Source organism: Salmo salar, chromosome ssa12, assembly GCF_905237065.1.
Source record: "Salmo salar chromosome ssa12, Ssal_v3.1, whole genome shotgun sequence".
Classification (NCBI taxonomy): Eukaryota; Metazoa; Chordata; class Actinopteri; order Salmoniformes; family Salmonidae; genus Salmo; species Salmo salar.
This window is the reverse complement of record NC_059453.1, coordinates 30,762,755-30,783,861: the sequence shown is the minus strand read 5'-3', so window position 1 is coordinate 30,783,861 and position 21,107 is coordinate 30,762,755. Positions and strand designations below refer to the sequence as shown.

Here is a 21,107-nt window from a genome sequence, read left to right as displayed (position 1 = left end):
TGATGTGTTGAATTACCTTAACTATATATGCATTTAGCCATTGAACAAATAGTTGATTAATGTTTTTGGCACTTCCTATATTGCTTCCAGAATACAAAATTGTACCAAGCGGACCAGTTCGTAGCTGGATTCTTCACCAATCTTTCATACCTTCTCCAGAACACAAATGTCACTTGGCTCCCCAATCTGTGAGTTGGAAGAATTTCTGTGTCTCTCTATGGGACATGTGGCAAGAGATTCTCCTCTTAGAGTTTTTACAACCCTTTCACACAGGGCCTGGGTGGGGGAAGGTAGGTTGGGGGGATGGTGCAAGGGGGGATGGGGTCAACTGTCCTCCCTGTACTCAAAGAGGCCAACGTCATGACAGCAGTAAAACCTTGAAATCAGCCCTTGCCTTAACAGGAAGCCAGTGTAGGGAGGCTAGCACTGGAGTAATAGGATCACATTTTGGGGTTCTAGTCAGGATTCTAGAACAGCCGTATTTAGCAATAACTGAAGTTTATTTAGTGCTTTATCCAGGTAGTCGGAAAGTAGAGCATTGCAGTAGTCCAACCTAGAAGTAACAGAAGTATGGATACATTTTCTCTGCATCAATTTTAGACAGAAATTTCAGATTTTTGCAATGTTACATAGATGGAAAAAGCTGTCCTTGAAACAGTCTTGATATGTTCGCCAAAACAGAAATCAGGGTCCAGACGGTAGGAGGTCTTTACAGTTTTATTTGAGACGACTGTACAACCATCGGAAAGATTAATTGTCAGATTCAACAGAAGATCTCTTTGTTTCTTGGGACCTAGAACAAGCATCTCTGTTTTGTCCGAGTTTAAGTGCAGAACGTTTGCAGCCATCCACTTCCTTATGTCTGAAACACAGGCTTCCAGCGAGGGCAATTTTGGGGCTTCACCATGTTTCATTGAAATGTACAGCTGTGTGTCATCCGCATAGCAGTGAAAGTTAACATTATGTTTTCGAATGACATCCCCAAGAGGTAAAATATATAGTGAAAACAATAGTGGTCCTAAAACGGAACCTTGAGGAACACCGAATTTTACAGTTGATTTGTCAGAGGACAAAACCATTCACAGAGACAAACTGATATCTTTCCGACAGATAAGATCTAAACCTGGCCTGAACTTGACCGTGTAGACCAATTTGGGTTTCTAATCTCCCAAAAGAATGTGGTGATCGATGGTATCAAAAGCAGCAATAAGGTCTAGGAGCACAAGGACAGATGCAGAGCCTCGGTCTGACGCCATTAAATGTAATTTACCACCTTCACAGGTGTAGTCTCAGTGCTATGATGGGGTTTAAAACCAGACTGAAGCATTTCGTAGACATTGTTTGTCTTCAGGAAGACAGTGAGTTGCCGCGCAACAGCTTTTTAAAAAATGTTTTGAGAGGAATATAGGCTTCGATAGTTTTTATATTTTCTGGGTCAAGGTTTGGCTTTTTTCAAGAGAGGCATTATTAGCTGCCACTTTTAGTGAGTTTGGTACACATCCGTGGATAGAGAGCCGTTTATTATGTTCAACATAGGAGGGCCAAGCACAGGAAGCAGCTCTTTCGCAGTAGTTTAGTTGGAATTGGGTCCAGTTTGCAGGTTGAAGGTTTAGAGGCCATGATTATTTTCATCATTGTGGCAAGAGATATAGTACTAAAACACTTTAGTGTCTCCCTTGATCCTAGGTCCTGGCAGAGTTGTGTAGACTCAGGACAACTGAGATTTGGAGGAATACGCAGATTTAAAGAGGAGTCGATAATTTGCTTTCTAATGATCATGATCTTTTCTTCAAAGAAGTTCATGAATTTATTACTGCTGAAGTGAAAGCCATCCTCTCTTGGGAATGCTGCTTTTTAGTTAAGCTTTGCGACAGTATCAAAAATTAATTTTGGATTGTTCTTATTTTCCTCAATTAGGTTGGAGAAATATAATGATCGAGCAGCAGTGAGGGCTCTTCAATACTGCACGGTACTGTCTTTCCAAGCTAGTCGGAAGACTTCCAGTTTGGTGTGGCGCCATTTCCGTTCCAATTTTCTGGAAGCTTGCTTCAGAGCTCGGGTATGTTCTCTATACCATGGAGCTAGTTTCTTATGACAAATGTTTTTTGTTTTTAGGGGTCCAACTGCATCTAGGGTATTACGCAAGGTTAAATTGAGTTCCTCAGTTAGGTGGTTAACTGATTTTTGTCCTCTGACGTCCTTGGGTAGGCAGAGGGAGACTGGAAGGGCATGAAGGAATCTTTGGGTTGTCTGAGAATTTATAGCACGACTTTTGATGCTCCTTGGTTGGGGTCTGGAGCAGATTATTTCTTGGGATTACAAACGTAATAGAAATAATATCGCCATGTACAGTGCCAAGCTTCGGCTGGAGTGGTGTAAAGCTCACCTCCATTGGACTCTGGAACAGTGGAAACGTGTTCTCTGCAGTGATGTATCATGCTTCACCATCTGGCATTCCGACGGACGAATCTGGGTTTGGAAGATGCCAGGAGAAACGCTTACTGGCCCTAATGCATAGTGCCAACTGTAATGTTTGGTGGAGGAGGAATAATGGTCTGTGGCTGGTTTTCATAGTTCGGGATAGGCCCCTTAGTTCCAGTGAAGGAAATCTTAACGCTACAGCATACAATGACATTCTATCGAAGACGTTTTGGAATCACATCGAACACCTTTGGGATGAATTGGAAAGCTGACTGCGAACCAGGCCTAATCACCAACATCAGTGCCCCGACCACACTAATGCTCTTGTGGCTGAATGGAATCAAGTACCCGCAGCAATGTTCCAACATCTAGTGGGAAGCCTTCTAAGAAGAGTGGATGCTGTTATAGTAGCAAAAGGGAGGACCAACTCCATATTAATGCCCATGATTTTGGAATTAGCTTTTCGACAAGCAGGTGTCTACATACTTTTGGCCATGTGTTTTGGGGTGGCAGATAGCCTAGTGGTTAGAGCATTGGGCAAGTAACCGTAAAGGTTGCTGGATTGAATCCCCGAGCTGACAAAGGTAAAATCTGTCGTTCTTCCCCTTAACAAGGCAGTTAACCCACTGTTCCCCGGAAGGCTGTCAATAAGAATAAGAAGTTTCCCAATTCTCCTACATTCATATCTGGCAAAACTGACTGTACCATCCTCCAATGTCTACTGTTGTTGTGTAACAGTGGAGGCTCCTTCAGAGGAGGAATATGAGGACCACCCTACTCAGTGATTTCTGAAAAATACTACATATTTACAAATTAAAAGTTATGCTTTTTAGATAAAACTCTACTAAATATACTCACGTCACCAAAAACCTGATTTCTAAAACACACTCTCACAATGAAGGTCTACAGAAGTCTCTACAGGACCCTCTATGGTAGCACCCTGGTGTATCCAGAGGACAGCAATTTTCCGTCCTCCTCTGGCTACATCGATTTTCAATACAAAACCTAGGACGCTCTTGCTCCTGACCTACTTCCATAGACCTACATGGTAGTTCTGATGGAGACCACCCAGAACCTCGATGTGGATGTGGATGAGATCAAGTAATAATTTGTCAACAGAACCATCAATAAAGATTATGTGGTTGAATGAGAATGGACTGTGTGGCTTCACTTGTTATAGAGATATTCATTCTTTATCATAGACTAACGATATGAATCTTGAGAATGGATGTCATAGCATTTACATTCTATCATCTAATTTCAAATGACTTGTTTTCAAATCTAAATCTTTCCACCAAAACTTGGTTTCCAGCTCTACAGTTGACTCCACAAACACTTTCTCTACAGTATACAACTCTGAATCTAAAACTCTGAAATGTTCTTAATAGAGATAGAATTATATAATTTTGCTTGACAACTTTCAACAATTCTACTATCAATATTTAAATGTTTTAGCCTAGTATTAAACTCAATACAAGTGAATGTCATAAATATATTCAAGATCATACTGACACATATGCATTCTCAAGACAATAGAATTGGCCTCATGTGCACAAGATGACAACTTATATGATAGTCAGATGTATAGGAGCATGCCAGATCAGATACATCAAGTTGAAAGACACAGAAAACAGAATGATGGTGTCAGCAAGTCAGAGCATCTTTATTGTATTCACAATGGGGTCTGTTGTTGGTGTCCCATTCAGATGTAGTAGAATATGTTGTTCTGGGAGTTGTTAACCATAGAAATAGAATTACCAGAAAATAAATCCCCATTCAAGTCAATGTTCCATGATGGGTATCTGAGGGGCTTTAGCCATTCTAGAAAGAATAGTAGGATGGAATTCATATCTCAAACTAGAGTTAACCAGAACTGCCCTTAACAAATCAGACAGATAACGAAAATAGGGGATTTTTCATCTGACGAAGACTTTGTATAAGTTGTAACGTTGTATTTTAGGTTGCATGGAACAAAGCACTAATATTCCATGTGCTGGCCTTCATTTCTATACCCATTCTGGTGATTATATTTCTATGGGGTTAAACCGTTGCTTGCTGCAGTGCTCGCTGTGTGTGTGGGACCTTAAGAGGTATGTTTGGTTTCACTTGTGGAGACAACCTTGCCATCCACTAATTCCTCTGTGACGATCACCACCTTGCGTGTGGTGGAGGTGGAGGAGCTGGGGACGGAGCTGGAGGAACTGACAGCAGAGCTGAGGCCGGAGCTGGAGGAGCTGACGTGCGAGCTGGAAGAGCCGTAGCCGGATTACGAGGAGCTGAGGCTGTGAGGAAGGGAAACTCATGAGTTAGCATAGTTAGCATCTATGATCATAATAAGTATGGTAACAACTTGACCTGCCTCTGTCTTCATTATGAATTTGAACACCATTGCTTAATACAGATGTCCGTGAAAGCCACCACCACCCCCTCCCATGACGAAACCGTAACCGCCACCGCCACTGCCACCCCTTCCCATGCCGAAACCTTAACCGCACCACCACAGGTTAGTCGAGGTAATTTGTAAAGTGACTGTGCATAGATAATAAACAGCAAGTAGCAGAAGTATAAAAACAAAGGTGTAGGAGGCAGTGGGGATGGGGGTCAATGTAAATAGTCCGGGTTCCCATTTGATTAATTGTTCAGCAGTCTTATGGCTTGGGGGTAGAAGCTGTTAAGGAGCCTTTTGGTCCAAGACTTGGTGCTCTGGTGTCGCTTGCCGAGAGAACAGTCTATGACTTCAGTTTCTTCAGTCTTTGACAATTTTGGGGCCTTCCTCTGACACCGCCTGGTATATACTGTAGGTCCTGGATGTCAGGAAGCTTGGCCCCAGTGATGTACTGGGCTATACGCACTACCCTCTGTAGCGCCTTACGGTCAGATGCTGAGCAGCTGCCATACCAGTCGGTGATGCAACCAGTCATCACCGCCTGTCCTTTCCTTAAACTTAACAGTCCATTATTGCTTCATAGTGTTTGTGATTTTATGCATATACTCAGGTACCATTATATTAAGTTTCACTCAACTTTATGCATTTTCCATCCACTGTAGTTGTCTGCAGGTCCAACAAAAGTAGTTTTACTTCCCTTTCCAACTTTATAGCACCATGGGATGAGTCATTACTCCAGGCATCGTACCCCATGAAAAATCACCTCAGATGGGATTAATGATAGAACGTACTGTTCTTTTCCCTTAACACCATGGCAAGGAATTTGGCATCTGCAGCGTGCAAGAACAAGCTATTGCTTGTTTGCATATTTTCATATAACCAGAGCATGCTCCAGATGTTGCCATTTGAGTCCTATGTTCTGTATGTGGGAAAGTTGATTTGCATTTGGTTAAAGCCAAAGAGCATTGCAGAAGTTATGTTCTCATGTTAATGATTTGCAGTAGAATGGATTATTGTGACATTGGTGGAGATGTTGCACTATATACAGCTATTGCCTTTAAGTCAACACGGTCTAACTAGAATATGTAACAGAAAAGTTACATTTAACCTTTAGTAGGTAAATTGTCACCATAGCTGACATATTATTAACACGTAAGTTGCAGTGACATCTCACTGGGCTCACCATGTCATTTCTGTAATGAACACGAGGGAGACAGAGAGCTGGTTTCAAGCGCAGGGACAGCAGGTGTTTAATGTAAAGGACCATAGGAGGAGGCAGGTAGCTGGGTCGAGGGGCAGGCAGCAGGTCATACACAGAGGTCCAAAAGGGCAACAGTACAGGCAGGGAAAAGGCTAGTAACGTAGTCCGGGAGATCAGGCAATAGGTAGATAGAAATCCGATAGGCTAAAGTACAGGCAAAAGGCGTCGTTAGTGAGGGCAGGCAAAAACTATCATACATATGAGGATTAAATCACGCGAAAACCAAGCGCTCCGAATAGATGTGTGTCCAAAAACAAACAATACTTCACAACGATTGGGTGCAAAGAACTGAACTAAACAGTGTGTGATAATGACATACAGGTGTGTGAATTGGTTATCAGAATTAGGGTGATTGGGATCTGGAGAGTGAGCTGCGTGCAGGGGATCTATGTGTTTGAGAGTGTGAGTTGGAAGCAGATGTTACAATTTCAACACGGACAATTGGGTGATATTTGGTTGAGATGTTGATCAATGAGATTATAACCTATATTCACCCATTCAAAAGACAGACAAAAGTTTGTTGAATTCCCAAAGTGTTATCACTATGCTTTAAACCATCCAAAAACAATGGAACAACGTTGTCTGATTTTTCGTTTAGTTGTCATCTAAATGTGTTATAGCTGCACTTTCAACCGTTTAGCACAACGTTCAAATGGCAAAACAATGACAGAAATGTTGTGTGTTTGTACAACTCAATGTGCTGTCCCTGTGCTTCATCTAATAGCACAACCAAATGAGCTGATTTAGCATGACATCTATTGTTGGGTATGCTATTTCATGATAATAATTATGATAAAATGTAGTCTAGAGTAAATTGCACAGCCATGTCCCACTCTTATCCCTCCATTCCCCACTTTCTTTCGTACCCACATGTCTCTCAAACCCAGAGGAGTAAAATTAAAATAGTGTTTTTGCCTCTGGTCACAAAAGTTGAAGTTTGCATTAATCAAACATTTCTATCTCTATAACATCTCCTAAACTCTCCTGGTTTGTGTCGTGCATATATGCATCTCTCAACTATATAGAATAACATGTGCTATGACATGGCAGTGTGCAATGTACTCTCATGACCATACCTGCACTCTGCAGGCTTTTACAAACCCTCAGAAACTGGCATCTTGGTGCTGGCGTGGGATCGAGGATTGTGGGAGGTGGAAGGGGTTCATGTGGTCCATAATAGCCCTTTTCTTTTATACACTTCCTTGTCTTCACCATTAGCCTTTGCAACCTCAAAAAATAAAATGTTCTGTCTGTATGTTGTATTTAATTATTGGTATTGATAATTACTATAATCACAGAAACCTGTATCTGGGATGTTTTTCCCCTCAACACGTCTCCTTCTCCAGTAGGGGCGATAAAGTCCTAGACCACTGTTACTCTATCCACAAGCAAGCACACAAGGCCCTTCCTCGTCCCCACTTGGCAAATCAGATCATGACTCTATACTCCTACTTCCTGTCTACAAGGTCAAACAGGAAATACCCGCTCCATAGAGGAATGGTCCCCCGAATCGGAGACTAAGCTACAAGACTGCTTTGCTAAGCGCTGACTGGAATATTTTACGTTACTCAGCCGATATCATCGACAAGCTAACCATCTCCGTCAATGGTTTTATTAGGAAATATATCAGCGACGCTTCTTCCCCAATCAAAAGCCCTGATTTAACACAGAGTTTGGTGCTAAGCTAAAGGACAGGTTTAGCGCACAAAGGAATATCGCAGTCAACTCCAAGGCTATGGCTAAGGACACAAACAAGTACAAGAAGTCCTGCTACGATCTCCAGACAGCCATCAAACAAGCAAAAGGACAATATAGGAACACGCTGGAATCCTATTACCCAGACTCTGACACCCGCCGCATGTGGCAAGGGCTATAGTCCATTACGGATTACAAAGGAAGGCCCAGCCATGATCTTCCCAATGATGTCTCTCTACTAGAACAACTCAATGCATTTAATGCACGCTTCAACAAAAACAACACCGAGCCGTGCATGAGCGCACCCGCCGATTCCGAGCCCTGGGGATCTCGCTAATCAGGTTAACACTCAGTATTCCAGGGCACGTTCTCAGTGCGTGCGCAGAACAGCCATTAACAACCTCTCCTTGTCTCAGTCTCTAATCCCCACGTCTCAAGCTGACCCCCATCATTCCTGTTCCCAAGAACTCTAAGACTACCTGCCACAATGACTATCGCCCTGTAGGACTCACATCTGTAATCATGAAGTGTTTTGAAAGGCAGGTTATGGCACACATCAACTCCATTATTCCAGACATCCTAGACCCACTCCAATTTGCATACCGCTCCAACAGATCGACACATACTCAATTGCACTCCAAACTGCTCTCACCCACCAAGAGAAGAGGAATACCTATGTGAGAATGCTGTTCAATGACACCTCCCTCTGCAACTGGATCCTGAATTTCCCGATAGGCCGAACCAAGGTGGTGAGGGTGGGCAACATAACCTGACCATCAACATGGCGGCCCCAAAAGGGTGTGTGCTTAGTCCCTTCTTGTTCTCCATGTTCACCCACGACTGCTTGGCCACGCACGACTCCGACACCATCAAGTTTGCTGACGACACGACGGTGGTAGGCCTGATCACCGGTGACTATGAGACCGCTTACAGGGAGGAGGTCAGTGATCTGACAGTGTGGTGCCAAGACAACAACCTCTCCCTCAACATCAGTAAGACCAAGGAGCTGATCGTGGACAACATTAGAGGAGGGTGAGGACTCCCCCATCCACATCGATGGGGATGTAGTGGAGTGGGTCGAGAGCTTCAAGTTCCTCGGTGTCCAAATCACTAAGGACTTCAAATAGCCCACACACACAGTCGTGAAGAAGGCATGACAGCGCGTCTTCCTCCTCAGGACGTTGAAAAGATTTGGCATGGGCCCTCAAGTCCTCAAAAAGTTATATAGCTGCACCATTGAGAGCATCATGACTGGCTGCATCACTGATTGGTATGGCAACTGCACCACCCTCAATTTCATGGTGCCACAGAGGGTGGGGTGGACAGCCCAGAACATCCCTGGGGCCAAGCTCCCTACCATCCATGACTTCTATATCAGGCGGTGTGAAAGGAAGGCCCAGAAAAGACACCAGCCACCCAAGCCATAAACTGTTCTCACGGCAAGTGGTACCAGTACGTGACACCAACGGGCTCCTGAACAGCTTCTGTCCTCAGCCATAAAATGGCTAAATAGCTCATCTCAGTTACCCAGAAGCTTCTCGTAAAAGTTTGCCATTTCCTTTTTTTACTTTTGGAGGGAATTTCGTTAACAATTATGATTACCTTTGTGCAAAGGAAGGATGCGAAGTTTCCTCCTTCGCCACATGGAAACTCTCGGCTAAAGTCCTCCCTTTAATTATTTTCACCAGTATTTATCTTGACTTTGTGGCTGTGGAATCTAGTGGAAACCGCTAATCATCCGCACACAGGGTTAAAATCACGGTACCAGTTTACGCACCGCCTTTGCCCCAATTCTGATTCATCCAAATAATCAATGATGAAAACGGAAAACCAGGAACCACTGCCGCTGGTAATCACATTATTCTACGTGAGCCTTGACAGATTCTCGCCGTTTCATCTGTCCACAAAAATCTGTCGACGAGATATTACTAAATAGCTAACCAAATCACTACACGGCCTATCTGTACTGACCCTTTTTATGGATTTCTTTATTTTTGCACTTACTTTATGCACACTCGCAGGACTCTACACACTCACATTGATACTCCAACAAACACACATGCACACTCACACACACACACACACACACACACACACACACACACACACACACACACACACACACACACACACACACACACACACACACACACACACACACACACACACACACACACACACACACACATCTGCTAACCATGTGTGTGTGACAAATAACATTTGATTTGACACACACAAACACACACACACACACACACACACACCTTAATTTTCTCACACACACAGAACACACACACACATTCATGCTGACTCTACACACATGCACACACACTCACACACACAATCATCATATACGCTGCTGCTACTCTGTTGATCAGACACAAGCAAAGAATGTACATGTTTGACAGGAATGAACATGCAGAACCCCCCAGGAGAAAATGTATGAAGCATGAACTATGTAAAGTGACCTCTGCCTGTCCTCTCCCCTCCAAAAAGATGGCAGACCGCACAATCTGGTGGGCCATGATTATGTCCTAGCTAAATTCCCAAATCTGGCCCTCCAACCGTGATGACCATCTAATCATCCCAAGCTTTCTAATGGACTTTTTCACCCCCTCAGCTCTCCCCTGCAGCTATTCCCAGGTTGTTGCTATAAATAAGAATGAGTTCTCTTCTCAGTCAATTCACCTGGTAGAATACAGGCTAAATAAAGCAATGGTGTACACCCACCTCTAAGATTGGATTGCAGCTTGTGCCTACTGTGCAATCACCCATAAAGGGTGGCAGGTAGGCTAGCAGTTAGAGAGGGGAGCCAGCAACCGGGTTGCAAGATTGAATCCCGGGTCCGACGGGAAAAATCAGTCGGGAAGTGAGCTGGCAACCGGAGGATTACTGGTATCAAATCTTAGACATCATTGCCTGCTGTTGTGCCCTTGAGCAAGGCACTTAACCCCCCACAACAAAAGCTCAGTTTTAGTTTGATTTTAGTTTGATTCTTTATATAAATAGAGCATGCAAAAGCTTGTTTGTGTGTAAACTAAGGTATACCGCTTCATTTTAGCCTCAACCTTTTGTAATTCATAACTTATTATCTGTTTGTTTGTGGCTGTCACACGGAGCAGAGTACAGCAGTGCAACGTTGTCACCACTGTCACTCACCAGATTCACCTGTAACTCAACCCCTGTCCATTGGCATTACGTAACTGGTTCTTCCAGACATACAATGTAGAAACAAACAGACGCCCTTTTCTTGAACAAATATGTCATGAAGAAGACATTCTATAGCAATATTCTCTAGAACACAATCTAGTGATATTATGGCTTTTACAACCAATGCTAAATCAGAAATGTGCAGTCAGTTTGTCAGTCCGCATTGACATGTTCACACAAAGAAGGAGCTAGGGAAATGCAATCAGTTTAGATAAAAGCAATTCATCTGAATGCATGAATTACTATATTGGATGAAGGCAGAAGACACATTTCAGTTGAATGCATTCAGTTGTGCAACTGACTAGGTATCCCCCTTTCCCTTTCCCTTACATGTGGTCTGCATCTTGATTTATGGCTGTGCACCACTGTGAGTAGAGCACTCTACTTTTCAAGCCTTGTATGAGTTTCTCAAGTCTCCCACAGTCATATCTGTCAACACTAACCCTCTAACTCCACTGTGTGGTCTCACTTGTTTCAGAGATATTAATGCTTTATCATAGACTGACTATATGAATCTGTGAGTATGGATGTCATAGCAGATACATTTTGTGCTCTCATTTCATATGACTTGATTTCAATTTACATCTTTCCACCAAAACATTGTGTCCAGCACTAGAGTTGACTCCACAAACACTCTCCATACAGTATATAACTCTGAATCTAATGCTTGAAAAATTGAGTTTGATTAATACAGATAGAATTATATAATTTTGCTGACAACTTGCATTCAAGTTTCTACTATCAGCATTTCAAAAAATATTGGCAAGTATTAAACTCAGTACAAGTGAATGTCCTAAATATATTCAAGATCATACTGACACATATACTTTCTCAAGACAATATAATTGGCCTCATGTGCAAAAGATGACAACTTATATGATAGTCAGATGTATAGGAGCATGCCAGATCAGATACATCAAGTTGAAAGACACAGAAAACAGAATGATGGTGTCAGCAAGTCAGAGCATCTTTATTGTATTCACAATGGGGTCTGTTGTTGGTGTCCCATCCAGATGTAGTAGAATATGTTGTTCTGGAGGTGTTAACCATAGAAATAGAATTACCAGAAAATAAATCCCCATTCAAGTCAATGTTCCATGATGGGTATCTGAGGGGCTTTAGCCATTCTAGAAAGTATAGCAGGACGTTAAGCACATCTTAAACTAGAGTAATCCAGAGCTGGCCTAAACAAATAACACTGATAACGAGGATAGGGATTTTTTATCTGACAAATACTTTTTATAAGTTGGAACATTGTATTTTAGGTTGCATGAATAAAGGACTGGGGAACCGTAATATTCCACTTTCTGGCCTCTCATTTCCAATAACCATTCTAGTAATTATATTTCTATGTGGTTAACCAATTGCTTGCCGCAGTGCTCGCTGTGTGTCTAGGACCTTAAGAGGTGTGTTTGGTTTCACTTGAGGAGACAACCTTGCCATCCACCATTTCCTCTGTGACAATCACCACCTTGCGTGCGGTGGAGGTGGATGAGCTGGGGCCAGAGCTGGCGGAGCTGAGGCCGGAGCTGAGGCCAGAGCTGGAGGAGCTGAGGCTGGAGTTGAGGCCGGAGCTGAGGCCGGAGCTAGAGGAGCTGATGTGGGAGCTGGAGGAGCTGTGGCCAGATTTCGAGGAGCTGTGAACGAGGCTGTTAGGAAGGGAAACCAATGGTTAGCATAGTTAGCATCTATGATCTATGATCATAGTAAATATCTATTAAAGGTTACATAGCTGTAGATTCATGTCAAAAGTAACCATGGCTCAAACTAAGGTCAACTTCAAATGAACATTGTTTTTAAAAATCAAATGTTGAGGGAGACATCCAATCGCTTCCTGCCTTACCCGCTAGCCTCTCCGTCCAGCAGCCTCCTATACTCAGCGATCTCCATCTCTAGGCGTGTCTTGATGTCCAGCAGCATCTTGTACTCCTGGCCCTGGCGTTCCATGTCGCTGCGGAGGGACACTAGCTGCTCCTCCAGACTGGTCACTTGGTCTTGGAGGCGTCCCAGCTGCATGGAGTAACTGTCCTCTGTCTCCGCCAGCGTGTTCTCCAGGGAACCTTTCTATTGGCCGGGAGAGACAGAGATGATAAGTCAAAAACTGTGGGAGTAGTTTTGGAATTTGGAATGTTTACTGTCATACTGAAAAAGTTAGCTCGAGTAATTGAATGTGAAGGCAGTAAGAGGTTATCTATAGTAATGTACAACACAAAGATGCTTGTCCTAGATCCCAAGAAACAAAGAGATCTTCTGTTGAATCTGACAATTAATCTTGATGGTTGTACAGTCGTCTCAAATAAAACTGTGAAGGACCTCGGCGTTACTCTGGACCCTGATCTCTGTTTTGACGAACATATCAATACTGTTTCAAGGACAGCTTTTTTCCATCTACGTAACATTGCAAAAATCTGAAACTTTCTGTCCAAAAATGATGCAGAAAAATGTAGACATGCATTTGTCACTTCTAGGTTAGACTGCTGCAATGCTCTACTTTCTGGCTACCTGGATAAAGCACTAAATAAACTTCAGTTAGTGCTAAACACGGCTGCTAGAATCCTGACTAGAACCAAAACATTTGATCATATTAGTCCATTGCTAGCCTCTCCACACTGGCTTCCTGTTAAGGCAAGGGCTGATTTCAAGGTTTTACTGCTAACCTACAAAGAATTACATGGGCTTGCTCCTACCTATCTTTCCGATTTGGTCCTGCCGTACATACCTACACGTACGTTATTGTCACAAGACGCAGGCCTCCTAATTGTCCCTAAAATTTCTGAGCAAACAGCTGGAGGCAGGGCTTTCTCCTATAGCGCTCCATTTTTATGGAATGGTCTGCCTACCCATGCGAGAGACGCAGACTCGGTCTCAATCTCTTCAGTAGGTCCTATGATTGAGTGTATTCTGATTTGATTTGATTTGGTGCCTGGCTATAACAACTTGAGGGATAGTGTTAGATTCTAGGTGAAAGTAAGGTACTTGAGGAATGGTAGAGAATGATGAAAGTGTCAAATATTGATTATTGATAAAAGTTGCAGAAAGTTGTGTAGGTAATGTGCCCTAAACTGTGGTCCTTGGTCAGATGTTTGTAATTACGGCTCACCATGGTGAGCTGTGACTGCAGTTCGGCTTCCAGGCCCTGCAGTGTGCGACGGATCTCTGAGATCTCTGACTTGGAGGTCTGGAGAACCTCTGTGCTGGACGCCACCTCCTGGTTCAACGTCTCTGTCTGTTAAACACAATAAGTGGTCAATCATCACAGGATCAAACCAACATTTCAGCTCATGATGGAATGTCACAATGTTACTAACTAGAAGTAAAGGAACATCTACACAATGAACATAGTTTATAGGTTCTAGAGGTTCTACCTTGGTCTGGAACCAGGACTCCAGGTCGCGCTGGTTCTTGGCACTATCGGACTCGTACTGCTCACGGATCTCAGACATGACTCTGGTCAGGTCCTCCTGTGGTGCTGCGTCCACTTCCACGTTGATTTGTCCAGTCATCTGCGTCCTCATGGCAAGCAGCTCCTGTGGAGAAAAACATAGTGGTGAGTTTAAAGGATTAAGAAGTAACTAACCTCTGCCTGATGGTAACAACTTGACCTGCCCTCTATCTTCATTATACATTTGAACACCATTGCTTGATACAGATGTGCTTGAAAGCCAGCAATGGTGTTCTAGTGAAGACCCATAGCAGGTTGACATGGTCAATAGATGTAATACATTAAGGGACTGTATGGATATGTTCCATCAGCCCACACCCACCTCCTCATGGTTCTTCTTGAGATAGATGAGCTCCTCCTTCAGCCCCTCGATCTGCATCTCCAGGTCAGATCTGGCCATGGTCATCTCGTCCAGCATCCTCTTCAGCCCGGCGATGTCCGCCTCCACTGACTGACGCATGGCCAGCTCGTTCTCATACCTGAGAGATGGAGAGAGCTTAGGTCAAAGAACTGCCGGAATGTGTTCCTCTGTGAGAATAGCAGGGGTTATAGATTCTAGCATTGCATTAAGTTTTGGGAAAATAACAGAAAGTAACACCAGGCTTCTGATATGTCTGTTAGGTGGGTGTGGTTATGGTGGAGGTGAAGGGTAATGTCATTTGGTATACTTTTAATAGATTCAACACAAAATGTAATAAAAAACAGTATGAGGGTTTTTACAGATTTGGGGTTATTCCATGTGGTTAATGTAATGCACCAGCAGTGTACTGTATCTGTGGATGGTGTTGGGTGTACTTACTTGTTTCTGAAGTCATCTGCAGCGAGCTTTGCGTTGTCGATGTTCAGATAGATACTTCCGTTCAAGCAGGTGGCAGCCTGGATCTGAGTGGTGGAGGATGGCAAAAACATTTCAGGATGGGGTATTCATGGAATTTGATACAAATGCAGTACACACAAACTGTGATACCACAATGTAATGATTGAGTTCTGAGTTTCAGCTGCACTGTAAATGATAGACCATAGAATCATTACAGGGACCCTGTTGTCATTATGATCATTGTAAACCATGACATGACACAAAGAAACAATTTGCGACTTCTGCATTCGCCTAGGGGCTATTAAGAGAGAGGAAGGATTGGCTTCAATGATCTGCTTTATTTTCAATGCTTCAGCTGCAAATATGCATACTGTCTTTGCATCTATCTTTGGTGCAAATTCTTGTTTGAATCAATTATAACAAATGTATATAATTTAGCATTTTCTAAAAGTCATATTAATTTCTCTATTAGTAACTTGTTGGAAAAACAAGCTGATGACGTGTACACCATGTACGTGTACTCTCTAACAAAGAATAATATTTTCACAATGCAGACATTATCATGCTTTGACATGCTGTGATGTCATCATTGAGTGCTATTGCCGTCTAGGAGACATGTCACATACCTTTTCCTGAAGATCGGCGATAGTAGCGTGGAAGCCAGAGTAGTCGCGAGCGCTGGGGGACGTCTTACTCTCAAGGAACTGACGGATCTTCAACTCCAGCTCACCATTGGCTGCCTCCAGCGAGCGCACCTTCTCCAAGTAGGTGGACAGGCGGTCGTTCAGGTTCTGCATTGTGGCCTTCTCATTGACCGACACATGGAGGTCGGCTCCACCGCCGCCACCACCACCCCCACCCATGCCAAAACCATAACTGCCGCCGCCACCCCCTCCCATGCCGAAACCATAACCGCCACCGCCGCCACCCCCTCCCATTCCGAAACCATAACCGCCACCACCACCTCCGCCACCGGAACCGAACGAGGAGCTAGAGATGCGCACCCCAGAGCCTCCTGCTCCTCCATACACACTGCCGGCCCTCATGGCAGTGACACGGCCTCCTCCACCGCCACAACCACCCATCGAGGAGAAGCGGGAGGAACCCATACCCATTCCACCTCCACCTCCAGACCTCATGGACATGGTGCCACCTCCGCCTCCACCGCCGCTGCTGCTGTAGGACATGCTAGATCTGGAGAAGGACATGGCTGCTGAGAGGGAGTCTGCCTGCCTGGGATGAAGAGGAGAGAGAATGTGGTGCACTGCCCAGCCACTGTTCCCTTTTTATGCTGCACAGGGCAGGAGGGAGGGAGGTTGGGAGTAGGACATCGGTGGGAGATGCAGAAGGGAGGAGAAGGGAGGAATACAGGGGAGTCATTACCTCATGTAGGGCAGGGCAGGGCAGGGCAGGGCTCCTCCACCCACTTTGACAACCTGCTGGCAATCGCGAGAATGCAGAAGGAGATGGTGTGCCAAAGACACACCAGAAGGGCTTTCCAAGAGGTGTTGAGTATTCCAGGGTGGTCCAGTCTTTGTCCAAAAACAATGGATAAATGTTGCCATAAATCAGAAGGGTGCAGTCAGTCAGTCAGTGTACATTGGCGTGTTCACACAAACAAGGTGCCAGGCCAGTGCAATTCATTTTGATAAAAGCAATTAATCTGAACGCATTAATCACTATATCATCTATCATACGGTACATGGCCAAAAGGTATGTGGACACACCTTCAAATTTGTAGATTTGGCAATTTCAGCCAAACCCGTTGCTGACAAGTGTATAAAATCGAGCACACAGCTATGAAATCTCCATAAACTAACATTGGCAGTAGAATGGCTTTCATGAAGAGCTCAGTGACTTTCAACGTGGCACCGTCATAGGATGCCACCTTTCCAACAGGTCAGTTTGTCAAATTTCTGCCCTGCTAGTGCTGCCCCAGTCAACTGTAAGTGCTGTTATCGTGAAGATGAAACCTCTAGGAGCAACAACAGCTCAGCCGCGAAGTGGTAGGCCACACAAGCTCACAGAACGGGACCGCCGAGTGCTGAAGCACGTAAAAATAGTCTGTCCTCGGTTGCAACACTCACTACCGAGTTCCAAACTGCCTCTGGAAGCAAGGTCAGTACAAAAACAGTCCGTCTGGAGCTTAATGAAATAGGTTTCCATGGCCGAGCTGCGGCACAAAAGCCTAAGATCAAATCAAATCAAATCAAATGTACTTATATAGCCCTTCTTACATCAGCTGATATATCAAAGTGCTGTACAGAAACCCAGCCTAAAACCCCAAACAGCAAGCAATGCTGGTGTAGAAGCACAGTGGCTAGGAAAAACTCCCTAGAAAGGCCAAAACCTAGGAAGAGACCTAGAGAGGAACCAGGCTATGAGGAGAGGCCAGTCCTCTTCTTGCTGTGCCAGGTGGAGATTATAACAGAACATGGCCAAGATGTTCAAATGTTCATAAATTACCAGCATGGTCAAATAATAGAAGTCATAGTGAACAGGTCAGGGTTCCATAGCCGCAGGCAGAACAGTTGAAACTGGAGAAGCAGAACGGCCAGGTGGACTGGGGACAACAAGGAGTCATCATGCCAGGTAGTCCTGAGGCATGGTCCTAGGACTCAGGTCCTCTGAGAGAGAAAGAAAGAAAGAGAGAATTAGAGAGAGCATACTTAAATTCAAACAGGACACCGGATAAGACAGGAGAAATACTCCAGATATAACAGACTGACCCTAGCCCCCCGACACATAAACTACTGCAGCATAAATACTGGAGGTTGAGACAGGAGGAGTCAGGAGACACTGTGGCCCCATCTGATGATACCCCCGGACAGGGCCAAACAGGCAGGATATAACTCCATCCACTTTTCCTAAGCACAGCACCCACACCACTAGAGGGATAGCTTCAACCACCAACTTACCATCCTGAGACAAGGCCGAGTATAGCCCACAAAGATCTCTGCCATGGCACAACCCAAGGGGGGCGCCAACCCAGACAGGAAGACCATGTCAGTGACTAAACCCACTCAAGTGATGCACCCCTCCTAGGGACGGCAAGGAAGAGCACCAGTAAGCCAGTGACTCAGCCCCTGTAGTAGGGTTAAAGGCAGAGAATCCCAGTGGAGAGAGGGGAACCGGCTAGGCAGGCTAGGCAGAGACAGCCAGTGCCTTTCCGTTCACCTTCACACTCCTGGGCCAGACTACACTCAATCATAGGACCTACTGAAGAGATGAGTCTCAATAAAGACTTAAAGGTTGAGACCGAGTCTACGTCTCTCACAAGGGTAGGCAGACCATTCCATAAAAATGGAGATCTATAGGAGAAAGCCCTGCCTCCAGCTGTTTGCTTAGAAATTCTAGGGACAATTAGGAGGCCTGCGTCTTGTGACCGTAGCGTACGTGTAGGTATGTACGGCAAGACCAAATCGGAAAGATAGGTAGGAGCAAGCCCATGTAATTCTTTGTCGGTTAGCAGTGTCGTGTCTTTGGGGTACCATTAAACTGAAGACATGTTTATCAATTAACCCCCTGTAATTATTATCACGCGATCAAACTGATTCATCGTTTAATTGTAATTAACTAGGAGATCGGGGAACCCAGGAAAATATTCAGATTACAAAGTTATAATTTTCCTAATATAACTGTCCTATATTATAACATTATATATTATATTCTATTATAGTATAGGCCGATTATCTTCTGGTTTAAATGGTGTATTTTACCTCGCGTCCAGTCTCATTCCAAACGTCGTAAATTGTTGTATCTGCACGAACCCAGTCTTTACTAAGAGTCATCCATACATCAATTGTCTTAAAATCATTTATTTACTAAACTAAGTAATTCACATAAAGTATACAAACAGTAATTATCATCACAAAGAATTGGTAGAGTAATGTGCCCTAGTGGTCTAAACAGGCATGGCTGGTGTCTTGTAGAACAATGGGTCATAAAATGTTCAGCTGAGGAGGTACACAGTTCATTAATATTAACAATTGACATGCTAATCCTTTGCACATGAACACTCACTCATTTGAGAACAATTGCAATCATTATATATTTACGCTCAGTGTGTCGTCGGGATCCTTGTTGGAGCGTCGTTCTGATGGAGAGTTCTCTCTCTCTCTCTCTCTCTCTCTCTCTCTCTCTCTCTCTCTCTCTCTCTCTCGGTTAGAATGGATCTTTCAAAGCGACATTCATTAATGTCGTCATAGAATGGATGTTTCGTTGGTCTTCGTGTTCAATGATATAATTTACTTAGCTGCAGACTAATAATTAATATCAAAGACTTGTTCTTATTCTGTCGGTATCAATAGTCTAAAAGTTAACCACGTGGTATAGTTCACTTTCAGTAGAGTACTTGGATGGTCAAACCTATTGGCCAACTCGCAATGGAGTGGAGGCCGGGTCTGAAGAAATGTAAATCAGGGTATAGTTTTATAGTGAACATGTCACATGACGCCTGGTCCTGTCTGTGTCCCTGGGGGCGTGCCGATGACTGAGTTAAGCTTGGTACAGAAATATAATTCTATCACATTAACATCAGTACATAGCATCTCAATGTATTACAAATAGCTTTATCCTTATTAACCTGTTGGGGCTAGGGGGCAGTATTTTCACGGCTGGATAAAGAAACATACCCGATTTAATCTGGTTACTAATCCTACCCAGTAACTAGAATATGCATATACTTATTATATATGGATAGAAAACACCCTAAAGTTTCTAAAACTGTTTGAATGGTGTCTGTGAGTATAACAGAACTCATTTGGCAGGCAAAACCCTGAGACATTTTCTGACAGGAAGTGGATACCTGATGTGTTGAATTACCTTTAAGCCTATGCCATTGAAACACACAGGGGTTGATTAATGTTTTGGCACTTCCTATTGTCACCAGCCTTTACAAAGTGTTTTGAGTCTTTTACTGTGAGATCTGACCGAACAAGAGCCATGGAACGGTGATGGCCGATTAGACTCTGGCGCGCGAGTTCATGTTGGGTACCCTCGTTCCAATACGTTAGAAAAGAGAATGCATTCGTCCACCTTGAATATTATTCATGTTCTGGTTAAAAAAGGCACTAATGATTTATGCTATACAACGTTTGACATGTTTGAATGAACATAAATATATTTTTTCCCCTCGTTCATGACGAGAAGTCCGGCTGGCTTAGATCATGTGCTAACAACACGGAGCTTTTTGGATATAAATGATGAGCTTTTTTTGAACAAAACTACATTCGTTATGGACCTGGGATTCCTGGAAGTGACATCTGATGAAGAGAATCAAAGGTAATGGATTATTTACATAGTATTTTCGATTTTAGATCTCTCCAACATGGCCGTTTGTCTGTATAGCAAAGCATATTTTTCTGGGCGCAGTGCTCAGATTATTACAAAGTGTGATTTCCCAGTAAGGTTATTTTTAAATCTGGCAAGTTGATTGCGTTCAAGAGATGTAAATCTATAATTCTTTAAATGACAATATAATATTTTACCAATGTTTTCTAATTTTAATTATTTAATTTGTGGTGCTGACTTGACTGCCGGTTATTGGAGGGAAACGATTTCCTCAACATCAATGCCATAGTAAAACGCTGTTTTTTATATAAATATGAACTTGATAGAACTAAAAATGCATGCATTGTCTAACATAATGTCCTAGGAGTGTCATCTGATGGAGATTGTAAAAGGTTAGTGCATCATTTTAGCTGGTTTTATGGTTTTGGTGACGCCTGTCTTTGAATTGACAAAACATTACACACAGCTATTGTCAATGTACTCTCCTAACATAATCTAACTTTCTGCTTTCGCCGTAAAACCTTTTTGAAATCGGACAACGTGGTTAGATTAAGGAGATGTTTATCTTTCAAAGGGTGTAAGA

The 21,107-nt window shown here is 43.5% G+C and overlaps 1 protein-coding gene across 1 annotated transcript; it reads right to left on the bottom strand.

Moving 5' to 3' along the window:
• Nucleotides 1-11,916: 11,916 nt before the first annotated feature.
• On the bottom strand, nucleotides 11,917-16,500 carry LOC123725472 (keratin, type I cytoskeletal 13). Its single transcript, XM_045691248.1, has 7 exons — nucleotides 15,859-16,500; nucleotides 15,215-15,297; nucleotides 14,738-14,894; nucleotides 14,339-14,500; nucleotides 14,074-14,199; nucleotides 12,817-13,037; nucleotides 11,917-12,622 (listed from the first exon to the last, which is right to left on the bottom strand). Exons 1-7 carry the CDS (start codon nucleotides 16,438-16,440, stop codon nucleotides 12,373-12,375), a joined length of 1,581 nt encoding a protein of 526 aa, XP_045547204.1. The 5' UTR covers nucleotides 16,441-16,500; the 3' UTR covers nucleotides 11,917-12,372.
• Between the last annotated feature and the right edge of the window lie 4,607 nt (nucleotides 16,501-21,107).